The sequence below is a fragment of the Coturnix japonica genome, chromosome 21 (genome assembly GCF_054131305.1).
Source record: "Coturnix japonica strain WE chromosome 21, WE-NBRP24, whole genome shotgun sequence".
NCBI classification, from domain to species: domain Eukaryota; kingdom Metazoa; phylum Chordata; class Aves; order Galliformes; family Phasianidae; genus Coturnix; species Coturnix japonica.
The window spans coordinates 9,880,783-9,900,273 of NC_140683.1; the positions used below are offsets into that span (position 1 = coordinate 9,880,783).

Here is a 19,491-nt window from a genome sequence, read left to right on the forward strand (position 1 = left end):
GACGCGCTGTGCGAGGTACGTCGGGAGTTGTAGTGCGGCTACGGGACCGCCCCGAACAGAACCGAGCCGTCAGACCGTGTCCTTTTGCATCCAAACTGCCCCCCCCCAACAAAACAGCCCCCTCCCCCCAATTAAATCAGCACCTTCTCATATATATATATATATTACATATATATATAATTTATAGAGAAATGACTTTGTAAACAATGTTCTTCTACTCCAGAAGAAGGTGTAGTCCGTGGCATAACGCAGCTACAAACACAGCATCCCACCTCAGGGCCAGCCCTGCCTGACTCTCAGCTGAAGCAGACGGGGCCGATGGTGAACCCAAATTGGTGCGAGGCATCGCCGTCGTGGAACACAGCCAGGTCCCGTAGGGGCAGCAGGGTCAGCTCCTCCGTCACAAAGTGGAAGATGGTGTCAGTGATGGAGGAGTCGTTGTCCAGCTGAAAGGACCATGAGCAGCACTGAGACCCCCCGGCTGGGCTCACCCTTACCCCTGCCCCATCCCACTTGGTGCCATAGGGATGCTCAGACCCAACGAGCAGCTCAATCCTGAGCCCTGGGTTTGCAGGCTCACCAGGCAGCCCTGCAGTGTGGCCACGTAGCTCTGCTCCCGGGTGTCAGCCAGAAAGCGGATTTCCTTCTGGGGCTGTCGGTGGTGGGGAATGGGGCGGCAGGAATAGGAGACCTTCTGTGCAGCCCTATGGCTGTGCAGGCGCAGGAAGCGCAGCTGCACCACGCTGGCCCCTGTGTAGTCCAGCTGCAGGGACAAGCAGAGAGACATGGGGTGGATGGTCAACCAAAGGCAGGATGGGATGTAACCCTATTGGAGCATGGGTTGGGATTGGGTTCTACAACATGCAGCCATTGGGGAAGGGCTCTGTAACCCCCTGGGGGCACTCACCATGAAGCCCCCAGGCAGAGCACTGAACCACTCAAAGGTGTGTGTAGAGGTGTAGGAGTTCAGCCAGGCTTTGATAGGGACCTGTGGGGATTGGGGACCTTGTTACTCTGTCCCAGTAAGGGATGGTGACACTGCTGCCCTGCCAGATCCACCCCCAGCAGCTCCAAACCAATTGAGGCACCCACCCTGAAGCATGGGGTGGAGAAGCACCATCCTCACCCCAAACTGCTGCCATCACTCACAGTAGTGACAGCACTCACAGCAGTATGACACCAGCATTACTATCCCTCTGCAGCCACCCCAGCACCTGGGCTGAAGGCGACCCCTGGGGCTGTACCTGGTTGTGCACGGGGGATATGCAGGTCTCACCCCCTGCTGTGAAGTTGCAGAAGGCCACAAGGGCATCCCGAGGGCTTCCCTGGTTGGGGTCAATGTAGTAATGCCCTGTGGGAATGCAGAGCGGAGCTGATGGTGCAGGTTCCCATGCTATAAACCACCAAGCTGGGGCTGTACTGTGTTATTTCTATTCCTTGTACCCCCACACCCTCCTCTCATGCACGTGAGCACCCCAAAGTGCAGCTCCCTCTGAACACCCTGGAACTGTAGACCATAAAACTTACTGAGTTTGAGCCCAAAACCTCATTCCCTCTTAAAGGCATTTATAAAGGATATGAATGGCTGGCTGGGGGCACAAGGCAGCCCAGTACCATCGGGCAGGTTGGGGTGTGCCAGCAGCAGCTCCTTGCAGGTGGCTGCAGGTTTGTCCTTGGTTCCATCAGGATGCTCAACGAGAGCTCTCAGCTCACGGCTCATGTTGTCCAGCAGGTCCAGCACTGTGGTACGGTTCAGGCAGTCGGCAGGATAAATCAGGTGCTGGAAGGTGATGGGCAGGGATAGCATCCTTCCCATCCCCACCAGGTCCCCACCATCAGCCCCAGAGCTGCACAGCATCACGCACCCAAAGCTCCTCCTCAGATAACATCAGTGCTGGCCCGCTGGGACCAGGGGGACCAGCCTGCCCCTGGGTGACAGTGATAACAGCAGTGACACTGCTGCCCTCTGCGTGGCACCAACCACCACTTCAGATCCACATGGAGGGCACAAGGGACACTGTGGCTCTTCTTACCGGTGGTCCTGGTTTGCCCCTGATGCCTGGATGACCTGGGAAACCTTTCAGTCCCTTTCAAAGAGTGGGGAGGAAGATGAAGGATAAGCAAGGAGTCGAGGCGCTGCCTTGCATCCCCACATCAGACATAGAGCTGACCTCACCCTGCACTCACCTTCTGTCCTGGCAAGCCCTAGAAGAGAAGAGCAAAGGGGCTCTGAGCAGGAGCTGCTGCCCCTTTAGACCCCAAACATTGGGGGCTGAAGCACTTACCAGCTTCCCAGGGAGCCCAGGCAGACCCCGTGGGCCAGGGGGGCCAGTGTCACCCTGCAGAGGGACAGAGGGTCATAAATCAGCCCTTGTCCCAAGTTACTCTTTACTGGTGCACCCTGCACCAGCCCCATCACCCCACATTACCTGCTCTCCTTTGGGCCCTGGTTGCCCAGGAGTGCCCTGTGGTCCGTGCTTGCCCTAAGGGGCATGGAGAGGTATCACAAGGTGTTATACAGGGTGACATAGGGAGCAAGGGGGGGGGGAGAGCTGTGAGCCCCCCACACACCTTGAAGCCATCGTCCCCTGGCTGCCCCAGGTGGCCCCTGCTGCCCTTCTCACCCTATGGGAGGAAGGAAAGGAGAGGCCAGGAATGGCTGCATGGAGCACTGCACGTGGGGATGGGCACGGGGCATGTCACCCACCTTGGGTCCTTTGTGTCCGGGGTCTCCTCTGAAGCCCTTCAGCCCAGGGATGCCCTAGGAGAGAAGCAGCAGCCATCAGGCCCTGCACACCCAACCATGGAGGGCCCTTAGAAACCAGAAGGATTCAGTGAATTTGGGGAGTTTTTAGGGATCTTGAGGCATTCCTCAGCACAGCACTGGCTTTCCATTTTGGCAAGCCCTTAAGAACCATTGCTACTGATGCAGGCCAGCTCTCCTGGCTCCCTGCAGCCTTCTTGCCTCTGTTTGCATTTGGTGACGTTCCCAAAGCTGAGACTTTTTAAATAGAGAAGCAGCGATCCCAGCAATTCAAGTAACTCCTCGAGCGTTTCTTTTGCCTGTGCTTTGGATGCTGATCTGGGAGGGGAGGGCAGGGCAGGCTGAGAGCCATGAAACAACGGGAAGATCTGCTCATTTTTCAGGTCCTCCCTTTGGCTTTTGGGGCTGGGCAGCAAATGTAGAGCAGGAGACACACTGAGCCCCCCCAGTTCAGTGCCAGTACTCACATATAGTCCTTGTAGTCCCTGGGGCCCTGCCAGCCCCTCGTCACCTTGACGGCCCTGCAATGCACAAGCATTAGTGGGGGTTAGGGTTAGGGTAGGGTTAGGGTTAGGAAGGGAGGATTAGAGTTAGGGTTAGGAAGGGAGGATTAGGGTTAGGAAGGGAGGAGGAGGTAATGGGGACTGAGTCCAGGCTCCAAGACATGGTGCCCCTCTATCAGCCATCCTTCAGGAAAGGCTCTATAGGATGAGTCCCACAGCATCCCAGCCACTGATGGGCTCACCCTACCTTGGGTCCGCGGGGTCCCCTATGGGCCCGGTGCCCCACCTTGCCTCGCTTGCCCTGGGAACAGGAGGTTGAAGACTTGTGAGCAACTCAAATGCACTGAGCTGACTGCCCACATCCCCTCAGTGTCACTATGGGGACACAGCCCAGCTCTCCATAGGGACAACGGTGCCCTTTACCCGTCTGCCAGCTTCTCCAGGAGCTCCTTCTGGCCCTTCCTGCCCCACATCACCCTGGGGAGAGCAGAGATGGGGATGTGGGTCACCAGCACTGGGGGGTGAGGGGCTGCTCCCTGCATGGACCTGGGGATGTCACTGGGGTGGTGCTGCAGAGCTGACCCCTGTTGTCCCTATGCAGGATGCTGCTGCCGTTACCTTTTCTCCTTTGTGACCTTTCTGCCCTTGGGGACCAGCTTGTCCTGGAGAGCCCTAAAATCCCAAAGGAGAAAGAAATCCCTCTTTGAGGATGCCGTGCCCAAGATGTTCCTTCTTTACTCTCACCATGCACAGGAATGGGGCTTGAGATGATGGATGATGTACGATGTCTCTTTTGGGTTTCAGCAGGAACAGGGAATGCTCCATGTGAGCATTACTTATGATCCCAGCAAACCTCAGCCACCCATCCCATTACAGCCTCCCCACCCCTCACCATGTGCCCTGCTTCTCCCACTGTGCCTGGCTCCCCTTTGGCACCCACAAGGCCCTAAGAAAAAAAAGAACAAATAAATCAACCTTACTCCTTGGGCATCCAGCTTGAGAGCTGAGGATGGGGATGGCACAAGGGCAGAAGGTGACACTCACCTCAATGCCACCAGCCCCTGGCACTCCAACATTGCCTGGAGGCCCAATCGGACCCTGCATTCATCGGGAGACAAAGCATGGAGCCCTCAGCTCTTTGTTGTTCCCCATGGGACCCCATAGACCCCACAGCTCTTTGTTGTTCTCCATGGGACCCCATAGACCCCTCAGCTCTTTGTTGTTCCCCATGGGACCCCAGGACAGCTTCAATTCCCCCCACTCTGTGCCTCAGTTTCCCTGCAGAAACTCACCTTTCTGCCCGGCTGCCCCCGTGTTCCTGCAGCTCCCCCAGCTCCTCTGTGTCCGATGTAGCCCTTGAAGCCAGGGCCACCCGGCTGCCCACGTGCACCCACTGAGCCCTATGGGACACACAGATGAGGCTGCTGGCCCCTAAATGCCTGCATCACCCATCACATCAAGCATCTCCTTCTGTGCATCCCATGGAGCCAACCACCATCCCCAACCAGCAATCCCTGAGCTGAGAAGCAGCCTCTGCGTGCCCCCACCATCCCCCAGCAATGCCAACAGCCCTAAGGTTAATCATCAAAAACCCTTTTTCAGCCTGTTCCAGGCTGGGAACTCACCATAGGGCCAGGATGGCCACGGTCTCCCTTTGCTCCATCGTCTCCTGCAGGTCCCTGTGGGGATGTTGAGGCTGAATTTTGGGGCAGGTTTCCATACTTCATATCTGCCCCTTTCTCCCTCTCCTCCCCCCAACAGCTATGGGGCAACAAGTCCTTCAGCTTCACTTTGTGCTGGAAGCAGTGGCAGTTGGGGGCAGAATGAGATGAGTGGACTTGGGGGGCAGAAGGAGGGCTCTGAAGCTGGACTTGTGGGGCAGAAGGTGATGAGTGGACTTGGGGGGGCAGAATGAGGGGAATGGAGTGAGTGTGACTTGGGGGGCAGAGTGTGCTGTGCACACACAGCAGTTACCTCCAGCCCAGCTGCTCCGGCAGCTCCATCCCTGCCGCAGGGTCCTGCATCACCCTGGTAAGTAAAGGAACAAATGAACACTTCCAGCTCAGCCCTCAGCCCCCAGCCCCATTTTGCCCTTGGCTGAGCTGTCCCAAGTGCGAGCCATCCCCACTGCCTCCCCACCAAGACTTGGGAAGAGAACAGGGATGGGGCAGGGTTGCAGCATTGCCCCGCTCTACCTTCACTCCTTCCAATCCATGGAGGCCAGGGGGGCCTCGCAGCCCCGTCCCACCCTGTTTGGGGCAAAGGAAAAGGAAAAGACCCACTAGAGCTCTGCTGCAGCCCAGCACCCCACTCACAGCTGTCCCCATTGATGGGGTCTGCAGCCACCATTGGGATGGGGACACACTGACTCACAGAGCGTCCCCGGGATCCGACAGGTCCTGCAGCACCTCTGACACCGAGCTGGCCCTGGGGCAGAGATGGGGACGTGGTCAGAGGGGGAAGGCAGAGTGAACCCAGTGCACAGCACATGAGGGATAAGAGCAGTAACCCTGAATGCACACGGAGAGTGAAACCCACACACATCGCCAATGGGAACCAGCATGGGTTTCCATTGGGTTCCATTCCATTCCCTCAATGGAATTTGCCACTTGGCATTTTCCACGGCTCCCAAACCCACGATCTGCTGGGGTAAGTGTTGCCCCTCATCACCCTTCACCCAACCCCATCCCCACTACTTGTACTTACCAGCAGCCCCTCCCGGCCCTTCTCTCCTTTGCGACCTTTCTCTCCATCCTCCCCTGGTGCAGCTCCCAGTCCCGGTGCTCCAGTTGGGCCCCGTGGTCCAGCATCTCCCTGCTCCACAATAGAAACAAAGGAACAGTGACTAAATGAGTTTCTGGATGGAGACACATCAGCACTGAGGTTCTGATGCCAGCACTGAGCCCCACATCTCTGCCATCACCTTTCGTCCCTGTAATCCCGGCTCACCCAGCTCTCCAGCATCACCAACATCCCCCTGCCAAAGGGAGAAGCATTAGAATCCAACTCAGCAGCCCCATCCCAGCCCCATTATCCCATGGGATCTCTGCTCACACCTCCTTCCCCTGCTGCCCAGCTCCCCCTGGCCGCCCTGCTGGCCCACGTTCCCCTCGCTCCCCGCAAGCACCGCTGACACCCAGAGCTCCACGAGGTCCTGCATCACCCTGCAAAGGATGGAGACATCAGGATTACTCTTAGCTAATTGATGCTACCCCATGGGAAGGGATCTGCTGGCCCTATACAACCCACCTGCTGGCCCTTAAGCCCTGGTCGCCCCTCGGCTCCCACAGGTCCTGGTGGTCCCTGCAAAAGAATCACACAGCGGGACCAACCTTGTCCTCTGCCCCATGGCTGGATGTCTCTCCTGGAAGGCTGCTCTTCCATATTCCCACATTGCTCACAGCCCTTCCCTTGGCTTCCCCCTGCTTTGGCTCAGGGTTAGTAGGAGATGCAATGGGAAGGCACAGCATCCCACACCTACCTGCTCACCATCCAGCCCACTAACACCAACTTCACCGGGATCCCCTGGGACACCCTGCAGGGAATATAGGGACAGAGAGCTGCACATCCCTCTAGCCCAGCCAGTGTGAGCTGGTGGGCTCACAAGGCACCATCGCCTTGTGTTGAGCAAACCAAGGGGTTCAGTGGCAACCCAGGGATCATCCCCAGTGCCAATAAAGGGAACAGCCCCTCCTTTTCCCATACCTGCTCGCCTCGCATCCCCGAAGGCCCCTCAGGTCCTCTCAGACCTTCCTGGCCCTATGAACAAGCAATCCATATTACCAGCACTGTGCAGTGCTAACCCAGCAATCTGGATACCGACGACCCATCACCCCCACACCCAAACCCCCTGTACCTCCCTCAGTGCTGAGCAGCCCCATCCCATTAGCATCCCACTCACCGGGTACCCAGGAATCCCATTAGCATCCCACTCACCGGGTACCCAGGGGGGCCAGCAGCCCCTGCTGCTCCAGGTGCTCCCATTTCCCCCTCTAAGCCAGGCTTCCCAGGCACGCCATGCAGCCCTCGCACACCAGGAGCTCCCTGCAAGGCCAGGAGGATGTTTAGGATCCCAATAATGGTGTGAGGGTCCTGTTCTCCATCACCTCCATCCCACTCCATCACACAACATGCAGCTCCAACTCTGCATAGCTCAGCTCCCCACTCACCCGCAGCCCTGGGAGCCCCCGAGGACCCGGCTCTCCTGCTCTGCCCTGAAACAAGAGACACCCCAAACAGGCTGCAATAAAAACCCAACCCCACGACATCCCCAACATGGAGCAGCAGGATAAACCCCCAGCAAACGGGGCTGGGGAACACATTGCCAGCACCATCAGTATCATATGCCGTTTACTGCAGGGTGCTGCATGGCTTGTATTGCTTAGCACACGTTGTATCGTGCTGCATGGCACGTATTGTATTGCATTGTATGGCATGTATTGTATTGCATGGCTGTAGGAGGTGAGCAGCCCACAGCAGACCTAGCCCTACCTGGGAGCCAGGAGCACCTCGTGGGCCGGGGGGTCCTGGTGGGGCCTGGGGAGGACAGAGACATTAGGACCCCATGCTCAGCCCCATCTGCAGCCCTATACATCCCCTATCCCTGAATCCACTCCTTAATGCTGGTAGCAAAGATTTCCCATTTCTCTGCACCCAGCCAACAGCCTTCACCTTGGGACCAGCTTTTCCAGGGAATCCTGGTAGACCTCGAACTCCAGCTTCTCCCTGTTTGAAAACAAATGATAAATCCTTCCTGCTACCTGTTTTAATGCAGTAGCTCCTTAAGAGGGGGAAAAAAAAGCAATCCAACATCTTATACAGTAGGCACAGCAGGTGAAGTGCAAGGAGAGCTGCTGGCTCATCCTGAACGGGGCTGGATCCCACCCCACAGCCCCATAGGATCAGCACCCCAACCCTGGCTCTACCTTTTCTCCCCTGTGCCCTGGCTTCCCACGGTCTCCAGCCAGTCCTGGGTAGCCCTGGGGAGAGGGTGGTGTTAGGATGATGGTAGGAGGCATTGAGGGCTGTGCAGCAGCAGTGGTGATGCTCAGGGCTCTCTGCCCTTACCCCAAATGAATCCATCACCCACCCCACCCCCCTTGGTGCCCGTGTCTCTCCTGGGCAGCTACAGCACTTACATAGATGCCGACTGGCCCCTGTGGTCCCTCCAAGCCAGGTTTCCCAGGCAGACCCTGCCAGAAGACAGAGCCCTCAGCACCCTGCTCATGTGCTGGGAAGACCCACAGGGTAACAGAATGTCCACCCCCAAGTGCTTCCACAAGATGTGAGTGTCCCTTTGTGCCCCAAATCCAGGCAGTCTGAGCAATCTGTGTCCTGCTGCGTGATCCCAATGGGGATGTGGGTCTGAGCATCATGCCCAGGAGCAGTTCAGACCCCCCCCCCCCCCCCCTACTGCCAACCCTGGTGCATCCAGACCTGAGCCTGGATCTTGCCCACAATGAGGGGCACTCATTGCCACCAAGTGTTCCCTAGGACACCCAGACCCATCCCCATTCCCCAGCTCTCACCTTTGGACCCATGCAACCCTGGTCTCCATCAGCTCCAGGTTTTCCTTGGGGCCCCTTTGGAAGTATTCAGGGAGGAGATTTCAGCCAATCTGACCCTTTGCTGGTTCCATCCCAGCCCTCCCCAGACACCCTCCTGCCTTCCAACACATGTGAGTGTAGAATAGGAAAGGGCAGGGATCCATGCAGCTTGTCCTTACTGTGGGTCCAGGAGGTCCTGCATGCCCTCTGCCCCCTTGCACACCAACAAAGCCCTGTGGGGAAGGGCAGAGGATGAGCTCTGGATGAAAGGGAGAGGAGCATGAGGATGGCAGACAGAGAGGGTGATAGGAGAGCAAACGCAGAAGCACAGGGAATGGAGAAGCTCCTCAGCAGAGCGAGTGTTAGGAAACCTTTGGAAAGGAAAAAATCACCATCAGTGATAAGGAGCATAAATTTTGCAAAACCTATTTCTTAAATGAACCCCTCTCATTTTGTTTCCTTTACCCTTTGAGAGCACAACCCCAAGGGCACAGAGCCAGGCAGGGAGCTGCAGAAGAAGGACAGAGATGTGGAGAGACTGTAAAGAGGCAGAAGGATGAGCAGCTCTACTCACTGGTGCTCCCATCCTGCCTGGGCTGCCCACAGCCCCAGGGGGACCCTGCAGGGTAAGGTAGGGGGTGGTGAGGATGGAGAGGCAGGGGCAGCCATTCCATCCCATCCCATCTCATCAACCTCAGTCACATGCAGGCAGGTCTGTATACAATAGATAGGACATAGTGTAGAATGGGAACCTGTATACCAGGCTTTCCTTCTGTGCCTTCCGCTCCAGGGATGCCTTTTGAGCCCTGGAAAGAGAATCTCAGCTCAAAGCAGAGCCCAGTGATGGATCCCACAGCTTCCCAGCAGCTTTGCCCTCCCACAGCAGCCAAAATCCCCAGCCCCATGTACAAGACATCACCTACTTACAGGCGCTCCTGGGACTCCAACCAGTCCACGCTGGCCCCCACGGCCCTGGAAAAGATTGAGCACTGAGAAAAGACTCTTTCTAGCATGAGTAACACTGATGGAGATTGGACATGCTGTGCTGTTCCATCTCCATCCCCCAAAGATGCTCTGAAATTCAACTGTAGGTAACCCCAGCCCACAAGTTACCCTGGCACCCCGTGGTCCTGGCATTCCCTTGGGGCCATCGGGTCCTCGGCCTCCCTACAATTGACCCAGAGAGAAATGCTGTCATTTTAGGCAACACTGAGGGTCCCCCCCCAATCCTTCCACCCCAGGGTGCCACGCACTGGGGACATCCATGAGTGGCAGTATGATACCGCCCCCCCGGTGCTGGCACTCATGCTGGGGCTCCAAGGCATGGTGGTCACATCCCTGCTCCTCCCCATAGGAATGAGCCCATGGGGTACCATGATGCAGTGGCAAAGCCATCACTGACCTTCGGTCCTTCGCTGCTGTTCAGCCCCACTGGACCCATCTGCCCTTCTTCTCCCTGTGGGGAAAAAATAGAACAGAAATGACTGAGAGAATCAAAGAGCACACAAAGGGTGGGTGTGTGAGCTCCCATGGGCTCAGACACAGCCATGCTCCCTTCACCCCTCCCAAGCTGCCTGCCCACCCCCAGCCCCACCTCAGGTCCCTGGGGTCCTGCTGCCCCACGGGGTCCAGGGAAGCCCATTGATCCCATCTGGCCCCGCAGCCCTGGGGGTCCCGCAGCTCCTGGTGCTCCATGCAGACCCTGGGTGGGAGGAGGATGGTGATGGATCAGCAGCAGCACAATGTGAGCTCACCCACTGCATGGTGTGAGCACACAGCTGGGTCTGGCTGCTTTCCCAGCCAAAGGAAGGGAGCAGCTCCCAGCCATGGCCCTGTACACCATTACCTTGCTTCCTTTAGCTCCCAGGTCTCCCTTGGCTCCGCTGGGACCCCGGCAGCCCTGTAAGAGCAGCAGAGGGGAGGTGGACCCTCAGACCTCTTGGAAACCACAAAGCTTGATCAGATCCCACGTGGGGCACTGATGCCTATTTGGGTGCCATCTCTGCCTGCTCCTCATGGTACAGCACTTCAGACAAACTGCAGTGCCAACTATTCCAGGGTCAAGCCCACATGAGGATAAACTGATGAAACTGGTGCTTTTGGGCTGCTTTATCATGACTTTCCCATACCCTGAGCCATTCATGGTGTGGGTGCCATCACTCACCTTCTCTCCTTGGATGCCCTTGGACCCTGGCAGGCCAATAAACCCCTTCAGAGAGAGACACAAAACATGAGTTAGAACACAACACAGAAAGAACTCTGCCAGTGGGGGGTGGGAAGGGGCACTGGGGCTGCTGGGCATCACCCCACAGTGCTTTGGGGTGCTTCAAGGTGAGGATGAGACACACACACACACCCTGCCATTCACCCTCATGGACTCACCACAAGTCCCTCCTGTCCTGGTTGACCTCTCATTCCAGGGACCCCCTCTGTGCCCTGCAAGGGGAACGCCAGCATCAGCCACCCCATTGCAGTGTTTATACCACCAAAAGCAGCACAACCCCCAGGGGAGCAGGGTGCCTTGAAGGGAAGCTCTTGAACCCAAGCTCCAGCCCCACCAGAAGCCAAAAGTGGGGGAGAAATCCTTACAGTGTCTCCTTTGGGACCGGAGGATCCCTCCATCCCAGCAGAACCCTGCAGAGAAGCACGCAGGGATGAGGTTCAGCAGCTCAAGATGGGAAAGAACTTTGTACGTGTGCACCTCAGCAATGCAGGATGGCACCCGCACATCATTTACCTGCACACCCCCCAGGCCAGGGGGGCCACGTTGCCCCTGCAAGCCCTGTGGCCCCTGAAAAACAGCAGAGGGGTGAAAAGCTCCCAACACCCCAGCTGCCCCCCACCACCCCATTGCTGTGAGATTTGCCCATCCTGACATACTTTGGGTCCACGGGGGCCAGGCAAGCCAGGAGGACCCATCTCTCCCTATGGAGAGAGCAATAAAAGGATGGGGTGAGCACAGCAGCTGGAAAATCCTAAAGGATAGAGCAGGGAGCTCAGGCAGCCTCACCTGAGAGCCATTGACTCCTTGGCACCCAACAGAGCCTGGCTGGCCCGGCTGTCCCTGCAAGGCAAGAGCAATTCTCAGCCCTGGGGATGTGGGAGCAGGGTTGGAGCCCCAATAACATTACCCACTGCTGTGGGAAGTGGAGCACTGTGACTTACCATGGGGCCAGCAGGGCCTGAGGCACCCACTGAACCACCTTCTCCCTGAGGCAGCAGAGAACAGATGCCATTTTATGGTGTGATTTTCTGCTTTGAGTCTTCACATCCCCAGTCCTCCCCCTTCTTCTTCATATGATGCATCAGGGACTCTCCAGGCACACATTATCCCTCTGTCCCTATTTCTTTCCTACTTCATAACCAAACCACTTTAATTTCCCTTTTACCTCTCCTACAAACCCCATTCTCTCTCACTGGGATGCCTCCCAGTGACTACACTGTCATCATACTGAGAGCAGCACAGAGCTCAGGTGCTGCCATAGCCTGAGGTTCACCCCAGTGCTCCTTGCTCTTTATGGGGCAGGGCTGAAAACCCAGAACAAGAAAACCCCCTCACCTCTGGCCCAGCAGGGCCCTGGAAGCCCATTGCACCCTTCAGACCTGCCATCCCCTAGGACAGAATGCAGAGGGCTCTTAAAGTGCTGTTGTCACATCCCTTGCTGTAGAGTGGGGGAAGGCAAAGGCTCTGCACAAGGGCTGGGACACGTGCAAGGGGACGTGACTTCACCTCTCTGAAGCAGAGGCATTAATTGTGGAAGAGGGGATGAGGATGCAGTAGGACGGGAGGGAGCAATGTGCAAAGAGAAGGACACCCCATACAACTGCATCAACTCACGTGAGCCCCAGCAGGACCAGGCAGGCCACTCTCCCCTTTCACCCCCTAAAAAAGCCAAGAGATGGAGGGTAGCAGGGCAGGAGGCACAGGGCAGGCTGTGCAGGGCAGGGACAGGCACCGCACCTTCATTCCCTTCTCGCCTCTCTCCCCAGGAGGTCCAGGGTCACCCAAGAAGCCCTGGAAGGGAACAAGGTCAGATGAGCCACAAACAGCATTGGGAGCTAAAACACAGCTGCTGTGGCTTGAAGGAGCTCTGATGTAGGGCAGGAGATGGGGACCCTCCACCTTGCACTATATGGACCATCACAGGAAGAAAAGAAATAGCCACAGAGCTGGTGCCCAGCACACTGTTACCCTGCTCCAGTGGCTCAAGCTGCCCCGGCCAGCAGCAGCCACATGCAGTGAGGTTGAGCACAAGAACAAGAGATTCTCCATCTGGATGATGAGACGATACTTACAGGGGTGTGAATATAGGCCAGTAAAGCACAGGCCAACTCACCTCATCTCCCTTCTCACCAGCCAGCCCCCGGTCCCCACGGAAGCCCTGCAGCCCCTGTGGAGATATAGGAAGGAATGGGCCGTGCATCACAACAACTCCCAGCCTCACATTCCCTGGGTTCACTGTGGGGCAGCATCACACAGCTCTCACCTGCTCACCAGGCAGCCCACACAGCCCAGGTCTGCCCCCCAAGCCAGGGGACCCATCCAAGCCAGGCTGCCCTGCACGACCTGGCCAGCCCTGCAGCCCTGGTTTGCCCTGCAGAAAGAACCAGCACCATGAGCCCTACTGCCAGCTTTGGGTCTTGGGAACAGGCTGATGGCTGGGGACAGGAGAGTTAGAAATCCATGCTGTGATGAAACGAAGATGAACTCTGAGCTCCTGCTCTGACAGCGGTGCCTCCAGCCACCACATGCCCAACAGGACGCTCAGCACAGCTCTGTGGTGCGGCTCCATTTCTTGCTCAGGATTTTAAACTCTACATTTCTCCACCAGCTTTTGGAGCTGTGAAGGTCCAACACAGGCACCAGCCCCACACCCTCCATCCCATCCTGTATTTGAGCATCCCTAGTCATGGGATGGATGGCACTTACCATGTATCCCCGCTGGCCCTTCTGCCCCGGCTCTCCTGGCTCCCCACACAGCCCCTGTGTGCAAACACAAATAGAGTCAACACAATTTGGCTGTGCCCTCAGGTTACAGTGCAGAACTGAGATACACCGTGGCCTCGTAGGTATGGTTACATGGAAAACAAGGAACGATGCACAGAGAGCTTTGGAAATCACATCCAAGGATGGATTTGCATCCAAGAACCAGATCTGCAGCACTAGGGGCTGGCAGGGGGGTGGGGACATATAATGGAGCTGAGACATCACCTGTCCATCAGTGGACCACCAACAAGCAACCCCCTAGGCTGGAATCCCATGGCCTTGAATTACAGCTGATTTTGAGGGAGCCTGGGGTTGCTTAGGAACACAAAGTGCTCACAGGAAGGCAGGGGCACCTGGCTGTGCTTACCGGCATGCCTGCTTTCCCTGGGTGCCCTGGAGGGCCGGGGGCTCCGGGTTTTCTCTGCATTAAAGAGAAGTGTTGGTAGAGCAGATGTTGCTGTCAGAGTGGTTGGGTAGAGGAAAACCCCCCCCAGCTGGCCATAAAGAGGGAAAAACCAACCTGGATCACTCACTACTCACCGGCCAGCCAGAGTGCAGCAGCTGGTAAAAGGATGATTGCTAAAAGAATGGGAATAAACATCAAACTAAATTCTCCCTAAATCCCCAAGTTCCTTTTCTGCTGGGAAAGAAAAGTAACTTTCAGCACACAAACTACAAGGTGTATCTCATGTGGGGCGGTACCAGACTGTACTATTACCCAGGTTACTAATACCCAGGCTGGGAGATGAGGTTTTCTTCCTCCTCAAGTCCATTGAGCTACCTGGGAATGTTGTTTTTCAGCATAGCAGGGACTTGTTCTGTTGCACTGCTCCTGCTGCAGCCCTGCCATGTTCCCACCTGTACAGCCCTATGTCTTCTCATAAAAGGAAAAACCCCAAACCTATAGATGGGTATCTCAGTGCCCTCCTGCAGTTCTCACCGTGAAGCTCAGCCAGTCCTCACGGGAGTTCCTCCATAGAACAACAGTGGGGATGCCAGGGATGCCCATAGGACCTGGGTCACCTGGGGGTCCCATCCGCCCCATGGCTCCAGCGTGACCCTAAGAAGAAAAAGGCAGCTCTGTAACTCAGCCTGGGGTTGGACACAGGTTCTGGCTGGGATACTTGTCATTGCTAGGACAGCAGGAGCACAGGGATGTTGGTATCACATGGCAGCATCCCTCCAGGTGACCTGAGCTAAAAGCTGCTTTGTGAGATCCAAACACCCAGCAAAAAATGTGTTTTCCTCTTCCAAGCACACATAAAGGGCCACCACACTGCAGCACTGAATGCTCACTTTGCTATGTTGATTTAAAACAAGATGCAAACCCAGACCATCAGTGGTGTTGCCCTGGGCCCTTGGCCACATCTCACAGCTTCACCCATTCTTCTGGATACTCACTTTGTCTCCTTTGGGGCCCACAAGTCCACGTCTCCCAGGGCATCCCTAGAAGGAAAGAAGAGCTGTGTTACCCAGCCCTGCTCCCATCCATCCATCCCCATTGCTCCCACCACTCACTGGCAGCCCTGGAGGTCCCGGCAGCCCCGGGGGTCCTGGCTTTACAAGAGCCCGATATCCATGTACTGATGGCAAGATGGGGTGACCCAGGGGGGTGTGAGGATGCTCTGGATGCCCTGCAGCCATCCCTGAGGAACCCTTGAGTGTAGCTGCCTGGTGTCTCAATGGGGACACTTTGGAGGAGGCAATGGGCTTGGTGGCACTGCCAGGTTTGATGGGTGGGAGGTGAAGGTGGGTGTCTGCATTGCCCTTCAGCTTCTCCATGGTGATGTTCTCTTCCTGCCCAGGGTCAGAGGCTTGTTCTTTCTTGGCTGATGGCCCTGGAAGGACAAAAGCACCATAAGGGACCAAGCACTGCGATAATGATTGGGAGAAAGGGAGGAATCTGCATCGATGGACTCACCGGGGATGCCAATGATCCGTGGTCTGCTCCTGCTGATTCCTGGCCTGCCAGGGCCAGTGATTTTATTATAGGTGGAGTTCAACAGCTCAAAGCCTTCATCCTCAATAGAAAGGCTTCCCTCTTCTTCCTCCTGCTCTTCAGCTGTTGGCACCTCAGCAGCAGAGAACAAAGTCCGGGCGTTCCCATCTGGATGCAGGCTAAGGGTCTCCTGGGCACCCTTCCATGTCCAACGTGGGCCCAAGGTCAAATCTGAATGGGGGTGTTTGGAATCCTGGGAAGGAAGGAGGGAAAATAATGAAATCTGACGTTTTCTCTCTTTTTAGGTTGTTCTATTTGGGCTCCATGTGTCATCTCTGCATCAATACCCAGCCCTGGACCAAAGCTTCTCTCAGCACCCAAAGCAGAGCAGGACACTGAATGGGTTCCAAGCAGTCCCCCAACTTTGGGGCAGTTCATCAGTGCCAGGTGGGTTAGTTCACCTGCCTGAGTTAATTATTTTAATATGGATTTGCTCATAAGTGTTTCTCTTTGGCCCACACCACCTCCTCAAAGCACACTCTGTAGGGTACATGAAACCCAACACAGGGCACCAACAAGAGCCCATGGGAGCTCAGTCCTGGCTAATGCATTGGTGGGTCTGGTGCAAGGCAGCTGATGAACAGAGTCAGTGAGAAGTCACTAGAGGGAGACACAGGTCCGTGATTGCCTTGTAAAGATAGGAAAGGGAGCAGGGAAGTGCAAGGAGACAGCGAGCATCCTTCCCATCATCCTTCCATGGGCATCTTCTTTTGGTTGGACCTATCGCTTGGCTCTGATTCTGCTCAGCACCACGGACCCGAGGTGCATGTTCTGTTGGGAGTGAGTTGGATGGGTGGCTGATCCATCCTGGTGCTCCCAAGCACCACCAGCAGCCATCAATCTACTCCTGTATAGGCAATAGGCAACCTAGCAGTGAGGAGAAGGAGTTAAGAGACTGTGATAAGGTCAAATGCAAGAAGCAAAGAAAGCAAGATGGAAAGCAAGGTCTGGAGCCTGGTGGGAGGAACTCCTCAGTACTCACATCCCAGCCTATCAACACACTGTAATTAGCAGCCACTAGCTCAATTTCCCCCCTGAACAATGCAGCCCATGGGCCGTGTAATTTGTTAGCAAACCACAGCAAATTGGGGTCAGCCTGACGCACGCTCCAACATCTGCCCAGCAAAGATCTAATGTTATTTGTAAACCTCCATCCCCCAGCACCTGGCAGTCTAAAGAAGAGCTAATAAACAGCACAGGGGATGGGAATTCATCTCAAGGGACGAAAGAGGCCTGGGGGAGCAGTGGCACCATGCAATGGGTGATCTTCTTCTACCAGACACAGTAATTAAACCCACAGCTTCTGCAATCACAGCTGTGTGATTCAATTTGGGGTCTGGCATGCAGTAAATCCAACAAGAAATGAGAGCTGGTGGGAGCCTGGCATCTTTGTAAGTTCAAATCTGAATGGTTTTAGCGTTGGCTACTTTGCATTTCGGGGTGCGGATCATTCAGCCTTGGCCAGAGAAAACATCTGCTTTGTAAGTGAAATGTCATTAATGGGCAGATTATGCAGGACATGAAGAGAGAGCTTTGCAGTCTGACCCTCCTGGAGGCCACAAACACCACCCCCAATTCCCAGCCCATTTCCCCACACTGGGCCAATGAACTCCACCAAGATATGGGGCAGGAAACCCATTCAATCCAAAACAGCCCCACTCTTCAGGCCAGTTTCCTTCTAGCCAAGGCCTTAGCTAATAATTAAAAGTCAGTTAGGGAAATAAAAGCTCCCTCCAGAGCCATAAAATGAACATTCAGGCGCTCGTGTTGCCTTTGCTCACTGATGTTTCCAGACAGGGCAAAGAGCACTGCTGGGCACATGGTTTATTACATAGGTGTCCCATTGGCTTCCACTGTTTGCATATCAAAAATGCAAAGTCACCTGATGCCTAAATAACCACAGAATAGCTCAGATTGGGAAGGACCTCTAAAGGTCACCAAGTCCGACCATCATCCCATCACCACCACCACAGTGGTTTCAATGTTGCTTTGGGTGCTTTCTGATTAAAAGCCATTTTAAAATACAGCTTTAATGGTGAGAATTAAAGCAGTTCAGCTTTCCAACAAGACCCCTATTCCCCATTCTCACAAAAATATATATATATATAATTTTTGATCCAAGCCAAAAGCATTAATTTCCTTAAAAACACTTTCTCTTTTGGCAATAAAGGAAAGCACAAAACGTGCCGGCTACAGCCAGGAGAACTTACACTTCATTCTGTATGTCTTACATACAAGGAAATGGGTGAGCTACGATGCTTTGTGCTGCATCACGAGGAGGGGATGATTCAGCTCATGGAACACATGGACATCATTAGCCAGAAACCCCCCAGCAGGCAGAGGACAGAGGAAGGTCGGACTTGAAGAGATGCTGAGATCCTGCCTCGCAAAACCTGCACAAAGCCTTGAGTTTAAAGGCAGGTGCTTCAAAGGAAAAGTGCTGCTTTGCAAGGGCTGGAGGAGGGTTGAATGGCAAAGCACTAAAAAACAATCCAACATCATTTTTAAGGGCAGAGGAAAGACATCTAGGTGATGCTGGATGGCATCAAGGGAGGAAGAGCACGGTGGGAAGCCAGCACTGGAAGCCTGGTTTAAAGGCTCTAAATACCAGGTGAACACATTAACCAGGACATCATTGGCCTTCCCCTGCAACCCATCAGCTCCATCAGTTCAACTATGGCAGCATCCCATCCATCAGGATGGGGACACAAACCATCCCTAAGTGCCCAATGGCAGCGCCTGGGAGGGCAATACAGGGGACTCCTCATTGCTCAGTCACACACACACATCACAGTCTACATTTGCTGGCAGGCTTCTCTCTCAGGATGAAATGGGACAACAAACCATGGCTAGAAATCCCAAATGAAACAAATAAATAGGGTGAGACACCAGAAGGGTACATAGAAGGACATTTCCTGCAGTGTGGAGCCGTACCTGAGCTGATGGCTCCTGGATCTCATTGGTTTCTTTTGGTACCTGCACAATTGGAGAGAAAAAGAGACAACAGGGGGTGCTGAGTTCAGAACTTGGCCAGAGGGTGAAAGCTCTCCCTGGGCAGAGTTCTGAGAACAGCCTGGGTGCAATGTGTGACTGATGGGGGCTGATGAAGATTACTGAGTAAGCTAATATTCAATTTTCCACCAACGCTGACAACATAGAAGAAGAAAACATCTGAAAGGATGATGCAATGCAGCAATCTTACTGGGTGTGAGTGAGAACTTCAAAGTGATGCCCAGCTCCTGGTGACAGCTTTCCCCCACTGCTATAGCAGAGCTCCAGCTGCATGACTCCACAGCTGCTCTGAGTTTCACACATGGCACACACAGCCTTGCACACACCCAGGCTTCATTTGGCTCAGAAACTCTTCTTCTGCCTCAAACCCAACTATGACATCAAGGGACAACCTCCATCCCATGTGCTGACCCCCACCACCATGAGCTTCCATCATCCCAGCCCACAGCAGGCACCCAGCTCCCTCCATGCTGCTGTAGCTCCCAGTTTACCAGCTGCCCCACACCTCTGGCCTTGTTGCAGAGTGGTCCCTTGGAGGAGGACTGATGCCAGAGGAGCGTGCACATATCACAGCGTGGTTGTGGCAATGCTCACCAGCTGCTGCTGCATCCCCCATCACAAAGGTCAGCTGCTGCAGAGCACCCTGTGTGGGGGGTGAAGGTAAACAGAGATTCACCTGC

General features: G+C 55.2%; 1 protein-coding gene across 19 annotated transcripts in view; it reads right to left on the reverse strand.

Annotated features, from left to right (window-relative positions):
• Positions 1–147: 147 nt before the first annotated feature.
• The window catches only part of LOC107321683 (uncharacterized), a 28,389-nt gene continuing 9,045 nt past the window's right edge, over positions 148–19,491 (reverse strand). For 4 of the 19 annotated variants that reach the window (XM_032448128.2, XM_085520981.1, XM_085520982.1 and 1 more), the window contains 65 exons: positions 19,317–19,454; positions 18,734–18,775; positions 15,722–15,992; positions 15,319–15,638; positions 15,202–15,246; positions 14,741–14,860; positions 14,341–14,379; positions 14,168–14,221; positions 13,744–13,797; positions 13,301–13,408; positions 13,151–13,204; positions 12,775–12,828; positions 12,652–12,696; positions 12,373–12,426; positions 11,979–12,023; positions 11,824–11,877; positions 11,694–11,738; positions 11,551–11,604; positions 11,403–11,447; positions 11,196–11,249; positions 10,978–11,022; positions 10,660–10,713; positions 10,408–10,515; positions 10,216–10,269; positions 9,927–9,980; positions 9,741–9,785; positions 9,566–9,619; positions 9,388–9,432; positions 8,993–9,046; positions 8,796–8,849; positions 8,406–8,459; positions 8,193–8,246; positions 7,939–7,992; positions 7,759–7,803; positions 7,437–7,481; positions 7,204–7,311; positions 6,973–7,026; positions 6,749–6,802; positions 6,517–6,570; positions 6,324–6,431; positions 6,191–6,244; positions 5,974–6,081; positions 5,641–5,694; positions 5,463–5,516; positions 5,242–5,295; positions 4,893–4,946; positions 4,560–4,667; positions 4,312–4,365; positions 4,160–4,213; positions 3,886–3,939; positions 3,691–3,744; positions 3,515–3,568; positions 3,232–3,285; positions 2,708–2,761; positions 2,572–2,625; positions 2,430–2,483; positions 2,286–2,339; positions 2,188–2,205; positions 2,034–2,087; positions 1,866–1,928; positions 1,615–1,780; positions 1,245–1,351; positions 908–988; positions 581–763; positions 148–446 (listed from right to left, as the gene is read on the reverse strand). In XM_032448128.2, coding sequence (XP_032304019.2) covers positions 297–446; positions 581–763; positions 908–988; positions 1,245–1,351; positions 1,615–1,780; positions 1,866–1,928; positions 2,034–2,087; positions 2,188–2,205; positions 2,286–2,339; positions 2,430–2,483; positions 2,572–2,625; positions 2,708–2,761; positions 3,232–3,285; positions 3,515–3,568; positions 3,691–3,744; positions 3,886–3,939; positions 4,160–4,213; positions 4,312–4,365; positions 4,560–4,667; positions 4,893–4,946; positions 5,242–5,295; positions 5,463–5,516; positions 5,641–5,694; positions 5,974–6,081; positions 6,191–6,244; positions 6,324–6,431; positions 6,517–6,570; positions 6,749–6,802; positions 6,973–7,026; positions 7,204–7,311; positions 7,437–7,481; positions 7,759–7,803; positions 7,939–7,992; positions 8,193–8,246; positions 8,406–8,459; positions 8,796–8,849; positions 8,993–9,046; positions 9,388–9,432; positions 9,566–9,619; positions 9,741–9,785; positions 9,927–9,980; positions 10,216–10,269; positions 10,408–10,515; positions 10,660–10,713; positions 10,978–11,022; positions 11,196–11,249; positions 11,403–11,447; positions 11,551–11,604; positions 11,694–11,738; positions 11,824–11,877; positions 11,979–12,023; positions 12,373–12,426; positions 12,652–12,696; positions 12,775–12,828; positions 13,151–13,204; positions 13,301–13,408; positions 13,744–13,797; positions 14,168–14,221; positions 14,341–14,379; positions 14,741–14,860; positions 15,202–15,246; positions 15,319–15,638; positions 15,722–15,992; positions 18,734–18,775; positions 19,317–19,454 — 4,740 coding nt within the window. In that variant the 3' untranslated portion in view covers positions 148–296. Of the gene's footprint in view, positions 447–580; positions 764–907; positions 989–1,244; positions 1,352–1,527; positions 1,781–1,865; positions 1,929–2,033; positions 2,088–2,187; positions 2,206–2,285; positions 2,340–2,429; positions 2,484–2,571; positions 2,626–2,707; positions 2,762–3,231; positions 3,286–3,514; positions 3,569–3,690; positions 3,745–3,885; positions 3,940–4,159; positions 4,214–4,311; positions 4,366–4,559; positions 4,668–4,892; positions 4,947–5,241; positions 5,296–5,462; positions 5,517–5,640; positions 5,695–5,973; positions 6,082–6,190; positions 6,245–6,323; positions 6,432–6,516; positions 6,571–6,748; positions 6,803–6,972; positions 7,027–7,203; positions 7,312–7,436; positions 7,482–7,758; positions 7,804–7,938; positions 7,993–8,187; positions 8,247–8,405; positions 8,460–8,795; positions 8,850–8,992; positions 9,185–9,278; positions 9,433–9,565; positions 9,620–9,736; positions 9,786–9,926; positions 9,981–10,215; positions 10,270–10,407; positions 10,516–10,659; positions 10,714–10,977; positions 11,023–11,195; positions 11,250–11,402; positions 11,448–11,550; positions 11,605–11,693; positions 11,739–11,823; positions 11,878–11,978; positions 12,024–12,372; positions 12,427–12,651; positions 12,697–12,774; positions 12,829–13,150; positions 13,205–13,300; positions 13,409–13,743; positions 13,798–14,167; positions 14,222–14,340; positions 14,380–14,740; positions 14,861–15,201; positions 15,247–15,318; positions 15,639–15,721; positions 15,993–18,733; positions 18,776–19,302; positions 19,455–19,491 lie in introns of those variants that run through there. The other 15 variants (XM_085520985.1, XM_085520979.1, XM_085520980.1 and 12 more) reach the window with 15 other exon arrangements.